Genomic DNA, 14,830 nt, shown 5'->3' on the forward strand with positions numbered 1-14,830 from the left:
ACTTTTTTCACTTGTCTATGTAGGAAATGAAAGCATCCTTCAAAGCGTGCCTGGGTGGCTCAGTCGGTGCCTGCCTTTGGTAGAGGTCATAATCCTAGGGTCCTGGGATCAAGTCCCACATCAGGCTTCTTGCTCAGTGGGGAGCCTGCTTCTCCCTCTGCCTGTGGCATTCCCTGCTTGTTCTCTCTCTCTCTCAATTAAATAAAATCTTAAAAAAAAAAAAAAACTTATGAAAGACTCTCCCTCTGCCCTTCCTCCCAAAAATAAACAAATAAATCTTTAAAAATGAAAAGAAAGCATCCTCGGGTCATTGGTTCTCAAACTGGAGTCCGCATGTCCTTAGGGGGATGAGAGGCTTTCCCCAAGAGGACCAGGGCACCAAGAAAATCAGTCTTCAGCTTCCCCCATCTATTTCCTGAAAGTGACAAGCAGAAGGTACCTGGGAGGAAGAGGCAGGATCTCTTCCACCTCCCCTGCTCCTACTTTCCAAAGAAAAACACACCACTCACCTTCTGGGATGGTAAAACCAAGCCCCCTCCACACTATGGTGTTCCTTCAGGGCATAAAAATATGCAGGGAGCCCAGCCAAGAGACCTCTGGAATTATTGTTGGTATTCCTACAAAGAACAGGTAGCAAATCCTTTGTGCATCAAATGATTTCTGTTTTTTTTTTAAGATTTTATTTATTTATTTATTTGAGCGAGAGAGAGAGTGAGCAAGTGAGAGAGAGAGAGAGCAGGAAGAGGTTGAGGGAGAAGCAGATCCTGGCTGAGCAGAGAGCCCGATATGGGCCTCGATCCCAGGACCCTGGGTTCATGACCTGAGCTGAAGACAAGTACTTAATGACTGAGCCAGCCAGGTGCCCCAAAATGGTGCAGCCATTTCCTCTATGAACCAGGCACTTCCTCTATGAACCAGCAGTTCCGGGCCTGGGTATTTACTTAAGAGGAAAAAAAAAACATCTGTCTGGGCAAAGATTTACACAAAAGTATTTATAGAAGCTTTATTCATAATAGCCCCAAACTGAACACAGCTCAGTGTCTACTGACAAAAGAATAAACAAATAGTGGTATATCTGTGCAATAGAATACTATTCAGCAATAAAAAAGAACAAATTACCCTGACACGCAATGAATCTCGAAAACAGGTTGAGCAAAGGAAGCCAGACGTAAAAGAGTACACAGAAATTCTATTTCAGAGAGAGGCACAGTGAGAGAGAGAACACAAGCAGGGGGAGTGGGAGAGGGAGAAGCAGGCTTCCCACCACCAAGCAGGGATATATATTTGAAATTCTAAAACAGGCAAAAGTTAAGCTTTAGCAACAGAAAACCTGATCCGTGTTTTCCCGGGACCTATTCTAGGGGGTGGAGGATTGACTAGAAAGGAATAAGAAGGAACTTTTAAGGGGAGATGCAGATGTTTCATATCTTTTTTTTTTTTTTTTTAAAGATTTTATTTATTTATTTGAAAGACGGAGATCACAAGTAGGCAGAGAGGCAGGCAGAGAGAGAGAGAGAGGGAAGCAGGCTTCCTGCGGAGCAGGGAGCCCGATGCGGGGCTCGATCCCAGGACCCTGAGATCATGACCCGAGCCAAAGGCAGCAGCCCAAACCACTGAGCCACCCAGGCGCCCCAGATGTTTCATATCTTGATTGTGCTGGTGGTGGACACATTGGTCAAAACTCGTGGAACCCTATACTTAAAAAGGGTGCATCTTTAAAAAAAAATTTTATTTATTTGAGAGAGAGAGAGTAACCAAGAGAGAGCACAAACTGCAGGGAGAGGCAGGGGGAGAGGGAGAAAGGGAGCCCGATGTGGGGCTCAATCCCAGGACCCTGGGATCATGACCTGAGCAGGAGGCAGATGCTCAACTGACTGAGCCACCCAGGCGCCTCACAATGTGTACATCTTCTCTGTAATATCTAAATGAAGTTGATCACAATACAAAATTTTAAAAAGATCTCTGCCCAAATGTTAGAGTGTAATCAGTACTTATACGGCAAAAGATAACAAAACAATAGATAACTTGCTTTATAGCCCATAATCCTGAGCCCCGCTTCGGACTCTCTGCTCAGCAGGGAGCCTGCTTCCCCTTCTCTCTCTGCCTCCCTCTCTGCCTACTTGTGATCTCTGTCTGTCAAATGAATAGCCACTCCTGGGTGGCTCAGTCGGTTAAGCCTCTGCCTTCGGCTCTGGTCATGATCCCAGGGTCCTGGAATGGAGTCCTGCCTGCATCGGGTTCCTTGCTGGCCAGGGAGCCTGCTTGTCTCTTCTCCTCTGCCTGCCACTCTGCCTGCTTGTGCACGCTCTCACTCTCTCTCTCTCTCTCTCTCTGACAAACAAACAAATAAATAAATAAATAAAATCTTTTTAAAAAAAGAGAGAGAGAAAGAGAAAAGAGAGAAAACACAAGTTGAGGGGGGTGGGAACGGGCAGAGGGAGAAGTCAACTCCCCACTGAGCAAGGAGCCCTAGGGCTCTTTCTCCTAGGACCCAGATATCATGACCTGTGCCAAAGGCAGAGGCTTAACCAACTGAACACCCAGATGCCCTGTTTCCAAGCCCTTTTTGCTTGGTTTATACTCCTTCCAAATCCAAACAGACTGATGAAGTTCGACAGGCACACACCAGTATGACCACACCAGTATGACCACACCAGTTGTTAAAGTACCCACTTCCCTGAGTGTGCCCCACCCTGTCACTCCTGCCCAGGATCCAGCCACTAAGAGGTTAATGTTGGGCATAACCCAGTCTTCTAAAAAGCTGCTACAGCACGGGGACTATCTCTTTCTGAGGCTATACCAGTTGCTAAAGAATTTAGATAGCCCTATTCACAAGTGTGTAAAATGCTAGTTTATATAGACAGTGCCGAGAAGAGAGTTTGGAGCCATAGCATTATTCATTGAATGTTTGTTTACTGAGCTCTCTTTTTGCAAAGCTGCTGCTGTTCATCATTATCCTCATCAGCATCAAAGGATAATATGTGCTCTAGGTTACTCACAGCAAAGTGAATGGACCTCAGTGGTATCAGGCCTCAGCTCCTGTTCCAGAAGAAGCTTTGGGCAGTGGAGTCAGTCTTTGGGGCGAAGCAACTAAGGATTTGGCTGGACCTGAGACCCAGCCATTTGGGCAGGTGCTGCAGCTTCAGGGAAGGGTCATGGGCTACCAACCAGTATTTTTTTTTTTTTTTTTAGGATTTTATTTATTTGTCAAAGAGAGAGAGAAAGAGCATGCACGCACAAGTGGGGTGAGTGGCAGGCAGAGGGAGAAGCAAACTTCCCACTGAGCAGGGAGCCCAATGCGGGACTCTGTCCCAGGAGCCTGGGATCATGACCTGAGCTGAAGGCAGGTGCTTAACCGACTGGGCCAACTAGGTGCCACTGATTCCACATTTTAATATACACTCTTCGTATAGGATTCTCTTTTATTCTAACTGTACACTTTTTAAAAATACTTGGGCTCAAACTGTCTTTATAATTCTGTACCATTTAATGTTATCTTTTCACATTTCCTCATTGAAAATTCTCGTAAGGATTGTTTGCGGGGCTGGAGTTGTACTCTAACTGAAGGATGTGGGATGTCAGGTAGAGACTCAGACACTATCCAATGGCTAAACAGGAATTCGTTATAGGCTTTGAGTGAGAGAGTGACAGAATAAGTGTTTTAACTTAGGAAGCTTGGGTGCACCAGAAATGTACAAAGCAAAGATGGGAGGCAAGTAGGAGGTGATTACTGTGGCAAAGGACGTGAAAAGGAAGAGGAAAGTCTCGTATTTCAAAGAAAAGCAGATGCTCAATTGATAGCCACCCAGAGGTTCCGGGAGTCCTTTATAGATGAATTTTTTCAGGTTTCAACTCCCGCAGGCCTTTAAAAAATATTGGCCAGGGCTTGAGTGTGAGGTCTGGGCAGGAAAAAGAGACTGGGGGCGTGTCGGGCAGTAGCAGTTGGGATTAGCTAGATGTAGAGGAGGTGGTGAGAAAGAGGTAAAAGCAGAGGCTAAAGCGGAATTAGAGGGAAGATGCAGGGCAGGGCAGAAGACTGAGCCATGGGAGCCAGAGGACATGGACAGCTCAGATGGGGTTGGGCTGAAGGGTTGGCTAGCAGGATCCCGTTGGGGGAGCTGGGGAGGGGACACCATGAGGCCAGCTCAGCCCAGACAGCTGAGTTTGCCACCAACTCCCTCCCAGGACACAAGCACACCAAGTAGAGAGGGATGGGGTGGCTGGGTGATGGACACTGGGGTGGGTATGTGCTATGGTGAGCACTGTGAATTGTATAAGACTGATGAATCCCAGACCTGTACCCCTGAAACAAATAATACATTAGATATTAATAAAATAAATAAATAAATAATCTTTTTTTTTTTTTTAAGATTTTATTTATTTATTTGACAGAGATCACAAGTAGGCAGAGAGGGAGGCAGAGAGAGAGGAGGAAGCAGGCTCCCCGCCGAGCAGAGAACCCGATGCGGGGCTCGATCCCAGAACCCTGAGATCATGACATGAGCTGAAGGCAGAGGCTTAACCCACTGAGCCACCTAGGCGCCCCAATAAATAAATAATCTTAAAAAAAAAAGGAACCTATTAACTGTGCAGTCTATTGTATGGCAGTAGTAGCAGTAGTATGGTGAGTAAGGGGTGTTTTTTCCCAGTTTTACTGAGGTATGACTGCCAAATGAAGTGCTAAATGTGCAGTTCTTTCTTGGGGCCCCTCCTGAGCAGTGGGCCTGACTTAGGAGGCTTGGAGCAGAGTGTTCCCCGGGAACTGGAGAAAGACTGCTCTTGGCGTGTTTCTCTTACAAAGAGTCGGCACATTGACCTTGCTAAGTCCAAGCTACCCTACTACCAGCTTTTTGTTGTTGTTAACACCGTTTCAGCTGTAGGAAAAGCACAATGGTAGGGTAGGGATAGATCGGTTTGTTTGTTTATTTGAGATTGGTTTGGTTTACTCTCATTGAGGTTTTACCTAGGAATCCTAAAGTAGGCAGTAATTTTATTTTATTTTATTTTTTAAGATTTTATTTATTTAGGGGCGCCTGGGTGGCTCCGTGGGTTAAGCCGCTGCCTTCGGCTCAGGTCATGATCCCAGGGTCCTGGGATCGAGCCCCGCATCGGGCTCTCTGCTCAGTCGGGAGCCTGCTTCCTCCTCTCTCTCTGCCTGCCTCTCTGCCTGCTTGTGATCTCTCTCTGTCAAATAAATAAATAAAATCTTTAAAAAAAAAAAAAGACTTTGTCTTTATAAAAAAAAAAAAAAGATTTTATTTATTTATTTGACAGAGAGTCACACGTGAGAGAGGGAACACTAGCAGGGGGATAGGGAGAGGGAGAAGCAGGTTTCCCTGCCAAGCAGGGAGCCCAATGCGGGGCTCGATCCCAGGACTGTGGGATCATGACCTGAGCCAAGCCAGACACTTAATGACTGAGCCACCCAGGTGCCTCAATAAACAATAATTTTAAATAAGATAAGAGAACAAGAGAAATGCTCATGAACTTGGCCACACCTGAGGGTGAACCTGTGAAGTGTCCAGCACTTAATAGCCTCTTTAATATTGGGCAAGTCCCCTAGCTCCTCTGGGCCCCAGTATACTCACCCTCTCCCCCAGCCGTCTCGCTTTGCTTCCCATAAGACAGAGAAATTAAAGCACTAATTTCTAAGCCCCATACACCTGTGTCAGACATTTTGGAAACTAAAGGTTATTACTGCCATGATTCAATGTCAGGGCCATGTTTTGGTTTTTTGAGTGTTTTCTTTTCTTTCTTTCTTTCTAAATAAACTGTTTACATTTACAGGAAAAGTTGAGAAGATCATTTCCATATACCTCCAACCCAGGTTCCCCTCTGATGAACATCTTACATTATGTGGTTATATTTGTCATGATTAACGAACCAGCATGGATACATTATTGTTAACTAAATTCAAGTTGGGTTCGGAATTCCTCAGTTTTCCCCTAAGATCCTCCTTCAGCTCCAGAATCGGTCCACACACCATATTACTTACATTCAGTAGCCATTCTCCTCAGGCGCCCCTCAACTCTCAGCAGTTTTTCAGACTTTCCTTGTTTCTTATGACGTTGACAGTTTGGAGGAGGACTGGGCAGGCAATTCATAAAATGTCTATCAGATGAAACTTTTCTTTCTTTTTTTTTTTTAAGATTTTTTTTTTTTTTTTTTTTTACTTGACAGAGAGAGAGAGCACAAGTAGGCAGAGTGTCAGGGAGAGGAAGAGGGAGAAGCAGGCTCTTTGCTGAGCATGGAACCTGTTTCGGGACTCAATCCCAGGACCCTGGGATCATGACCTGAGCTGAAGGTAGACGCCTAACCAACTAAACCACCCAGGTGCCCCTCAGATGGAACTTTCCTGACGTTGTTCTCATGATTAGACCTCGGTTCTAGTAGGGAAGACTACAGAGGAAAAATGCCATTCTCATTACATCATATCAAGCGTACATAACTATCAACTTGACTTATCAATGTTGATCTTCATCTTGATCACCGGGTTGAGGGAGAGTTCATCAGGATTCTCCACTGTGAAGTTATTCATTCCCCCTCCACTTTTTTCATACCGTCCTCCTTGGAAGAAAGTCACTACGCACAGCCCCACTCTTAAGGAGTTGGGGGTTATGTTCCTCTTCCTGGTTCTACACATATTATTTGGAATTCTCCATGGGAAATTTGTCTCTGATGGCCTATTGATTTAGGTACTCAATAGTTTATTTATATCAGAATAGCCTTGTGGATATTTATGTTATTCTTTAGGTCATAATCCAATATGTCTTAATTTTGTTGCTCAACTTGTTCCAGATTTGGCCTTTGGAAACTCTTTCAGTTAGTTGGTTTGGTGTCTGTTTGATGTGCCTCCATCTTCCCTTTCTTGCGTTTAGGGCGTCCTTACTCTCTGTACCACAGAATGTTCCTGGCTCATCTTGTATATTTCCTGCCCCAGCCCTTGAATCAAACATTTCTCTAGAGAGAATGTTAGGGTCAAGTTTAAATCTTAGCAAATGTCTGACTGGAGGTTAGGATGGACCATCTGTCCGGGTTGTGGGGGGAGCAGGAGTAAGACTCAACCCACCATTAGGAGGGGACTTTCCCAGCTGTAGCTGCTACAATGGCAAGTCCTTAGCTGAGAAACAGGTGACTCACCAGCTCCCAGGGTTGTCTCCACCCTCCCCTTCTTGCTGGCAAGACTGTCCTTAAACCAGCTCAGACAGAGAGACCTAGGTCAGAAAGTGTCCCCACCCATGGGACCTGTCACAGGCCCAGTCAGGGCTTTCACGCCGGCAGACACCTTCCCCCATTTGTGTATTATTTTTATATACCCTTCATTCCTGCAGAAAGGATTAAACAAGATTACCCTCAAATTTATAGCTACAATTAAACTAAAAACTTGGGCAAAAGGACAAGAGTTCTGTGAAGAAGAGCCCCCACGTGTGTGTGTAGTAGTTTTGTCCCCGACACCTGGTTCACTGAATCACAGATTGCTAGCACTAGAAAGGTTTTCAAAAATAAACAGGCTTCACCTGTCATTTATTTTATTTTAATTTTTTTTTTCACTTGTCATTTTATAATGCTAAGCCGGATCAAGGAATTTCTGAGAAGTCACAAAGCTAATGAGTGGAAGAACTAGGAATACTAGGACGGGTCTCCTGGTTTACCTCTCTTTTCAAATCCCCATTCTTGTCTCCTTTTCCTGGAGAGCAAAAAGAACAGCTTTTGGACCTCCTGGGGGATACAGTGGTAAGACAACACTTTGGGGCCTCTTTCATCTGCTAGATGAATAAATATAGGTGGATATGTCTGAGAAGTCTTTGGGCCTATAATCAGGGATTATTAGGATCCCCTGATATTTGGATGTAGGGAATGTAGGAGGGAGACATTGGGATATAGAAGTGGATATTGGACAGGATCCTACCATTTCCCATAGTCAAGATTTTAATGGTTAAATCAGCAACTTTCTAGGTGTTGTCCTCAATTCTTGACAAGGAAGGAAGGAAGAAAAAATAAAAATCAGGGATCCTGACACTTTTTCAACGAGATTTCGAGATTTGGATTTGTGGATTTTTATACTATTGGTAGTAATAAGAAATAAGATTATCTCTTTGCTTTTCTTTTTTGGGGGGATTATCTCTTTTCTTTAATGTTCATTGCCTCCTCCCCTCCCAACATTCTCCCTGCAACAACTCAAGAACGAGGTGTTTTTAATGATCTTCATACAGGCTGAGATGAAAGACTATCTTGGAATTCAGAGAAAGGATTCTGGGCCTGATGTCACTTGGTACGGCTGCAAAATAGAAATGAAATTAGCTCTCTTGGGTGACCTTCCTAGAGCTACCTGGCATATATGGTCTCACTAACCCCTTCTGTAAAGGACAGTGGGTGGCCCAGAACAGCGTCAACAAAGAGGTAAATTACTATGTGTTTGTGATGATGATGATGATGAAGATAGTATTAGGGACTTTGGGGATTTAGAAAATACTCAAATGGAGAACTGTCCTTGGAGATCCTCTTCAGCTAGATTCTCCAGCACCCCGAATTCCTTTAGCAGAATATAGTGAAGGTGTTTAAGACCTGCCTCCAGGCCTAATCTAGAGGGAGCTATTCCCTGGGACTACAGTAAATTCCTGCTTGATGTATTCATGCTTGAGTTTATCTTCTCTTTATGATCTGTATTTTTTTTTTAAGATTTTATTTTGAAATAATCTGTAAGTAACCCAGAATGGGGCTTGAACTTACATTCCTGAGATCAAGAATTGAATGCTTTAAGGACTGAACCAGCCAGGGGCCGCCATGGTGTATACATTTTTAAAAAATCATTCGTTAATTAAGAAAATTATTATCCAGACTTTCATACTCGTGCAAACATATATCTAGGTTTTTTTATTTTCAACAAAGGTTTAATTTGAACAGGCTGTATTGTGTGTGCTACAACTTGCTTCTTCCTCTTAACGATAAATCCTGGATAGCGTTCTCCGCCAAGATACCTCGATCTGCCTCATTTTGGCGATTCTTTGTCTTTGCACCTGCGATTCCCTGAGCTCCAGTTTTCGTCCTGCCTCCCTTCCACCCGGCGTTTGTGATTGCCTGGCTTCATGGGGTGCACTGCGGCGCAAGGCGCGGCTGGAGGCCTGGCGGGTGGGCGGGGTTCGAGGCCGCTCGGGACATGCAGATGAGATGGGCGGGGCCCCTCATATACCCCGGGTTAGCGGCGGGCCAGCGCGCCGGGCCTTGGCGGACTCAGTCGGAGGTGGCCTGCGGCACCTGCTTTCCGGAGCGCAGCGGAGCCTGGTCCCGGGCTGTCCCCGGAGCGGGCCATGCCCCCGCGGGAGCTGAGCGAGGCCGAGTCGTCCCCGCTCCGGGCCCCGACCCCTCCCCCGCGGCGGGGCAGCGCGCCCCCGGAGCTGGGTATCAAGTGTGTGCTGGTGGGCGACGGCGCCGTGGGCAAGAGCAGCCTCATCGTCAGCTACACCTGCAATGGATACCCCGCGCGCTACCGGCCCACAGCGCTGGACACCTTCTCCGGTACGTTCAACGGCCCCGGCGGCCGCGTGGTTGGGGATAGGGTTGTGCACTCGTCGGCCGGGGCCAGCTCGGGGCCGGGAGGGCAAGGGAGCCCCCCGGGAGGGAGGCGGGAGAAAGCCCAGAGGTGGCGCTGGTGAGGTCTGGTGGGGTCCTGGACGCTCTTCCTAACTCGCCGCCCCCCCCCCCCCGCCACCGCACCCCTCCCTGACCCTATAGTGCAAGTCCTGGTGGATGGAGCGCCGGTGCGCATTGAGCTCTGGGACACAGCGGGACAGGTGAGGAGCTGGGGGCGACCCCTAATAGACTGGGAGAAGGTGGGCTGGAGCCTGGGAGGACCCTAGATGGATAAGGAATGGAGAAGGTCTTGGGCCCTTCTGACTCTCAGGTCTGCAACCCCGGTGACAATCAGATTCCTAATACCTGTGGCAGGGAATAATGCTGCTAATGATCAGGCCTTCCCATCCTAGGAAGACTTTGACCGCCTTCGCTCTCTCTGCTACCCGGATACCGATGTCTTCTTGGCCTGCTTCAGCGTGGTGCAGCCCAGCTCTTTCCAGAACATCACAGAGAAATGGCTGCCGGAGATCCGCACTCACAACCCCCAGGCACCCGTGCTGCTGGTGGGTACGCAGGCCGACCTGAGGGACGATGTCAATGTACTGATTCAGTTGGACCAGGGGGGCCGGGAGGGCCCCGTGCCCCAACCCCAGGCTCAGGGTCTAGCGGAGAAAATCCGAGCCTCCTGCTACCTTGAGTGCTCCGCTTTGACGCAGAAGAACTTGAAAGAGGTGTTTGACTCGGCTATTCTCAGCGCCATTGAACATAAAGCCCGGTTGGAGAAGAAACTGAATGCCAAAGGTGTGCGTACTCTCTCCCGCTGCCGCTGGAAGAAGTTCTTTTGCTTTGTTTGAAGAGCCTCGGTGGCTAGGGAGTAGTAGGCATAAGCCCACAGACTTCTGGAAACTGGGGCCTTTGAGGGGGATGCTGGCAGGGCCAGGCCACCCCATGGGACTCAGTTCCATCTGAACACTGTGAGGACACAGGCCTCCAACTGCCTGCTCTAATAGGTGAGGGGCTCTGATTTGGATTTCTGTGGTCAGGGTCACAGAGAAATCAAATCCCAGCACTTTCATTTTCGTGGGCTGGTCCTAACAGTGCCAGCCACGTCACCTCCAAGCATTTTGGGATCCGATTCCCAGTTTCTTATCATGAGCCCCCAGGTCAGCCTGGCTGAATTAGGACCCCCTATGGTGGTCCCCACCTTGGCACAGCGGGAGAGGAAGAGACAGGCATTTTGGAGGGCAGGAGGGTGTCCAGCCCTGATTTGGAGAGAAGTTCGGGATGGACTGGGTAAGAAGTCAAGGAGAGACAGAGAGGGGAGCTGAAAGTGAGGTCTTGGAGCCTTGGGACAGGAGGCAGTACGGTGAGGAGGCAGGTCAGAGGGCTAAGTTTGGAAGAGGAAAGAGCAAGGAGAGCAGAAAAGTGGGGCAGCTGAAGAGTAAGGCTGACACCTGGGCTGCCCTCTGCCCCCAGGGCCCGGGAGGGCAGGGCTGGTCCCTGGGAAGAACTGGGACTCAGGGCTCCCTAGGCACTGCCCAAACTGGCTGGGCCAGGAGCTGGGCAGGAAGTGAGAGGCAAGGCCCAGCAAGAGGAGGGGGAGGAGCTGCGACCTAGAGCCTAGAGGAGGAAGGGGCTGGGGTCACTTTTCTCTAAGGCCACAGCCTAGAAGGTAGGACGGTACAGAGTCTACAAATAAAGTCTTAGGTTTCTGAAGCTGCTGTCTCTGTGTCATTTCCTGAAGCTGTCTGCCCATTGCCCTCTCAGAGCCCTCTTCAAGGCCCAGCAGCCAGGATAGATAGGTTGGGCACTGAAGGTCTGAGGCCAAACTGATAGGTGGGGGCTGGACTAGATGAGACAGTGTGATGGGAACTGGACTGGGGGGGGCAGGTCTGGGGCTCCCCGCTTGGGGCTTAGCCGGTTCCCAGGAGAGCTAGCGTGGGAAGCAGCCTAGGAACGGGTTTCCCCAGGTGTCAGCGCCAGAGCTGCTTTCCCATGACCTCACCAAGCGGGTGTTGCCCCGCCCCTCTGCCCCTCCTTTCTAGAGCACCTCCCTCAGCGCTCGGGCTCTCCAGCAATGCTGGGCCCTCTAAACCTCCTTGCTCTGATCCTTCCAACTGTCCACAAGGTCTTGGGGTGGGGGACCACCTGCTTCAGAGCCTGAGCATGAAGGGACTCTTTACAGTCTAAAGCTCAACCACTGGTCAAACTCTGGGTCAAGGTGACCCAAAGACTTAGTCTTTGATCTTCGCATTCAGTCCGCAGAAGGACCAAGGTGCCAGTTGTCAATCATTTAAATAGAGGGGTTCAGTGGGTTAAGCCTCTGCTTTCGGCAGGGGCAGGGGTCATGATCTCAGGGTCCTGGGATCGAGCCCCCCCCCCCCCCCCCCCCCCCCCCCGCATTGGGCTCTCAGTGGGGAGCCTGCTTCCCTCTCTTTCTCTGCCTGCTTCTCTGCCTACTTGTGATCTCTCTCTCTCTGTCAAATAAATAAAATCTTTTTTTAAAAAAATAATTGAAATACAAGTTTGGTCCCAGAAATCCTGTGGAGTGAGGGTTTGTTGGGTGACAACTTGGAGAGGAGCAGGGATCCAGTGAACATTCCTTGGAATTGGAGCTGGAAGGAACTTTAAAGGGCAGCTTGGAGGAAAAAATACACTTTATTTTAACCATAAGGAAAGGGAGTCCCAGAGAAAAAAGGTAAAATCTCAAGTGAGATATTACTACCAAGCAGCTATAAGAGTACTCTGGGAACTCGAGTTCTGTATGTCCATGGGTAAATGTTATTCTTTTGGAGAGCTATTTCTAAGGCACACCTGGGACACCTGCTAGGCAACTGGCAGGCTGGGTGAGTGCGAGCCCTATCCCAGCCCAGCAGCCTCTGCAGGAAGTAACAGCTGCCGGAGTATGAGAAAGAGCAGGGCTGAGGGACAGAAATCCTAGCCAAGTGAAACCCGAGATAATCTCCAAATTTAGATTTTAGCCAAGACTGTCCAGCACAGGTCCCACCAGTACCCATCCCCCAGAGCTCCTGCTATCTTGTCTTTCCCTTTGTCCCCTTGCCCCTCAGGGGGGTGCTGGAGCTGCTCCAGGGCAGGCGGGGATGAGGGGGAGTAGAAGGGGTGGGGGATGGGGATGTGTCTCACACCCCAGCTCCACAGCTTTTTTTACCCCAACCCAGCCCATCACACCACCCCCCCCACCTTCAAACTCTGCCATCAACCGTAGCCTTAGGCAAATAATTTCCCTTCTGTGTGCCTCAGTTTCCTCATTTGCAAAATAAGACTCAGGATTCTGGATGAGAAGTTGTCAGACTTCTTCTGGGGGGTCTTAGAGGTGCTGCGAGTAGGGTACGGAAGTCTAAAGGCCATCTCTAAGGCTCCCCCCGCCGCCCAGCTTCTTCCCTGATTCTCTGATGGTCTCAACACATCCATACCACTATGGATGACCAGGCTTTGCTAGGTCACCAAGCCTGGCCCGCGCCTTTGTCTGCCTTGCCCTCCTCATCCCTGACCCTGCTGCTTTCCCTCTGGTGCCTCTCTGACTCAGGACTATTCCCAGCTCTCAGGGGCCAGCAGTGAACTCCCAGGCCCTCATTTTAGAATTCCAGGACTTCTGAAATCCCACACCAACCCGGACCAGGCCAGCTGGTTCCAGTGATTCCACTCCCTGATCTCCGATTATTTTTTGACTTCTGACTCTCAAGTCTTCGTTTTGCCAAGTCCTCTAGTTTGCAAAATACCACCCATGCCCTGTTTCTCTTCTAAGCATTTTTCCATACTCCCCTTTTCCAGAAAGGGTCTCTTACTTGTATTAGTGTCCACATTGCTCTCTTGGTACTTGGAGGACACTCTGAATTTGGTCACTTACTCAGATCGCATCTCCCCAGTGAAGTAGAAAGTCCTCTTCATGCCCTTGTGCTCCCAAAGGGACTTGGGCTCCGGCAATGTCTGCTGTTGGCCCTTAAGGGCTTAAGATAAAAAACCAACCAGTGAGCCCTGGAGGGGATCCTGAGGCTCAAGTTCAGCTCCAGATATGTGTCACTGAAGCCTGGAGATAAGCCTGAGAGCAATGGCTTGCTGGAAAGGCCCTTGGAGAGACCAAGCCTAAGCCCATGCTGGACAGGTGGGATTTTCTTCTGGTTCCAAACCCACTGATTTGCTCTGCTTCTGTTTCTGTCTAGAATAACCTACCTCTTTCTTGCCTTTGCCTTTTTTCCCACCTCTCCATTCTCTCTCTCTCTCTCTTTTTTTTTAAGATTTTATTTATTTATTTGACAGAGATCACAAGTAGGCAGAGAAGCAGGCAGAGGGAGAGAGGGGAACAGGCTCCCCTCTGAGCAGAGAGCCCCATGCAGGGCTTGATCCCAGGACCCTGAGATCATGACCTGAGCCAAAGGCAGAAGCTTAACCCACTGAGCCACCCAGGTGCCCTGCCACCTCTCCATTCTTGATTCTAAGTTTAAAAGGATATTGATTATGTTTATCAGATAAAATTGTATGTTTCTTACATCTACATTCTTACATGGCCTGATGGATGTAAATTGTTTTTAATGTCTGTATAACCAAACCTTAGCTGACTTTTAAAATGTTTCTTTTTTCCCATAATAGATACTCATAGGAAAATTAGAAGATTTTTCATTTATTTATTTGATAGAGAGAGAGACACAGCAAGAGAGTGAACACAAACAGAGGGAATGAGTGAGGGAGAAGCAGGCTCCCCACTGAGGAAGGAGCCCAGTGTGATCTCAATCCCAGGACCCCAGGATTATGACCTGAGCCAAAGGCAGACGCTTAACAACTGAGCCACCAGGGTGCCCCAATAGTAGCATTTTGATGTACTTCCTTCCAGCCTGTCCTTCTATGCACATATTTGAAATTGTTTTTGTGATCATGCTGTATATGAAATTTGTATTTTGGGTTTTTTTCCCTCCATTTAAAATTTTAACAGGGGTGCCTGGCTGCCTCACTTGGTAGAGCATGCAGCCCTTGATCTCTGGATTGTGGGCCCTACATAGGGCATAGAGGGCATGTAACCGTATGTGAATATTTGCTTACTATTTCTACTATTTCACCCTGACCATAATTTCTCAACCAGACCCCAAATTGGGAGCATTGAGGTTGTTTTCCTCTAACTTTTTTTTCCCTTCTATTATAAATGATACTACGTTGACATTTGATTTTTTTTTTTTTCCCATTATGGGTTGGCCCTCTACAGAAAAACAGTTTCTCTTTGGTTTGGAGATTGGACCCCGTAGAA

The 14,830-nt window shown here is 48.1% G+C and overlaps 1 protein-coding gene across 1 annotated transcript; it reads left to right on the forward strand.

The window, feature by feature from the left end:
• The first annotated feature begins 9,180 nt into the window (after positions 1–9,180).
• On the forward strand, positions 9,181–11,289 carry RHOV (ras homolog family member V). Its single transcript, XM_082733691.1, has 3 exons — positions 9,181–9,516; positions 9,733–9,791; positions 9,984–11,289. The coding sequence occupies exons 1-3, from the start codon at positions 9,309–9,311 to the stop codon at positions 10,425–10,427; spliced, it is 711 nt and encodes a 236-aa protein (XP_082589817.1). The 5' UTR covers positions 9,181–9,308; the 3' UTR covers positions 10,428–11,289.
• The last annotated feature ends 3,541 nt before the right edge of the window (positions 11,290–14,830 follow it).

This window comes from Mustela nivalis (assembly GCF_964662115.1).
Source record: "Mustela nivalis genome assembly, chromosome: 6".
Classification (NCBI taxonomy): Eukaryota; Metazoa; Chordata; class Mammalia; order Carnivora; family Mustelidae; genus Mustela; species Mustela nivalis.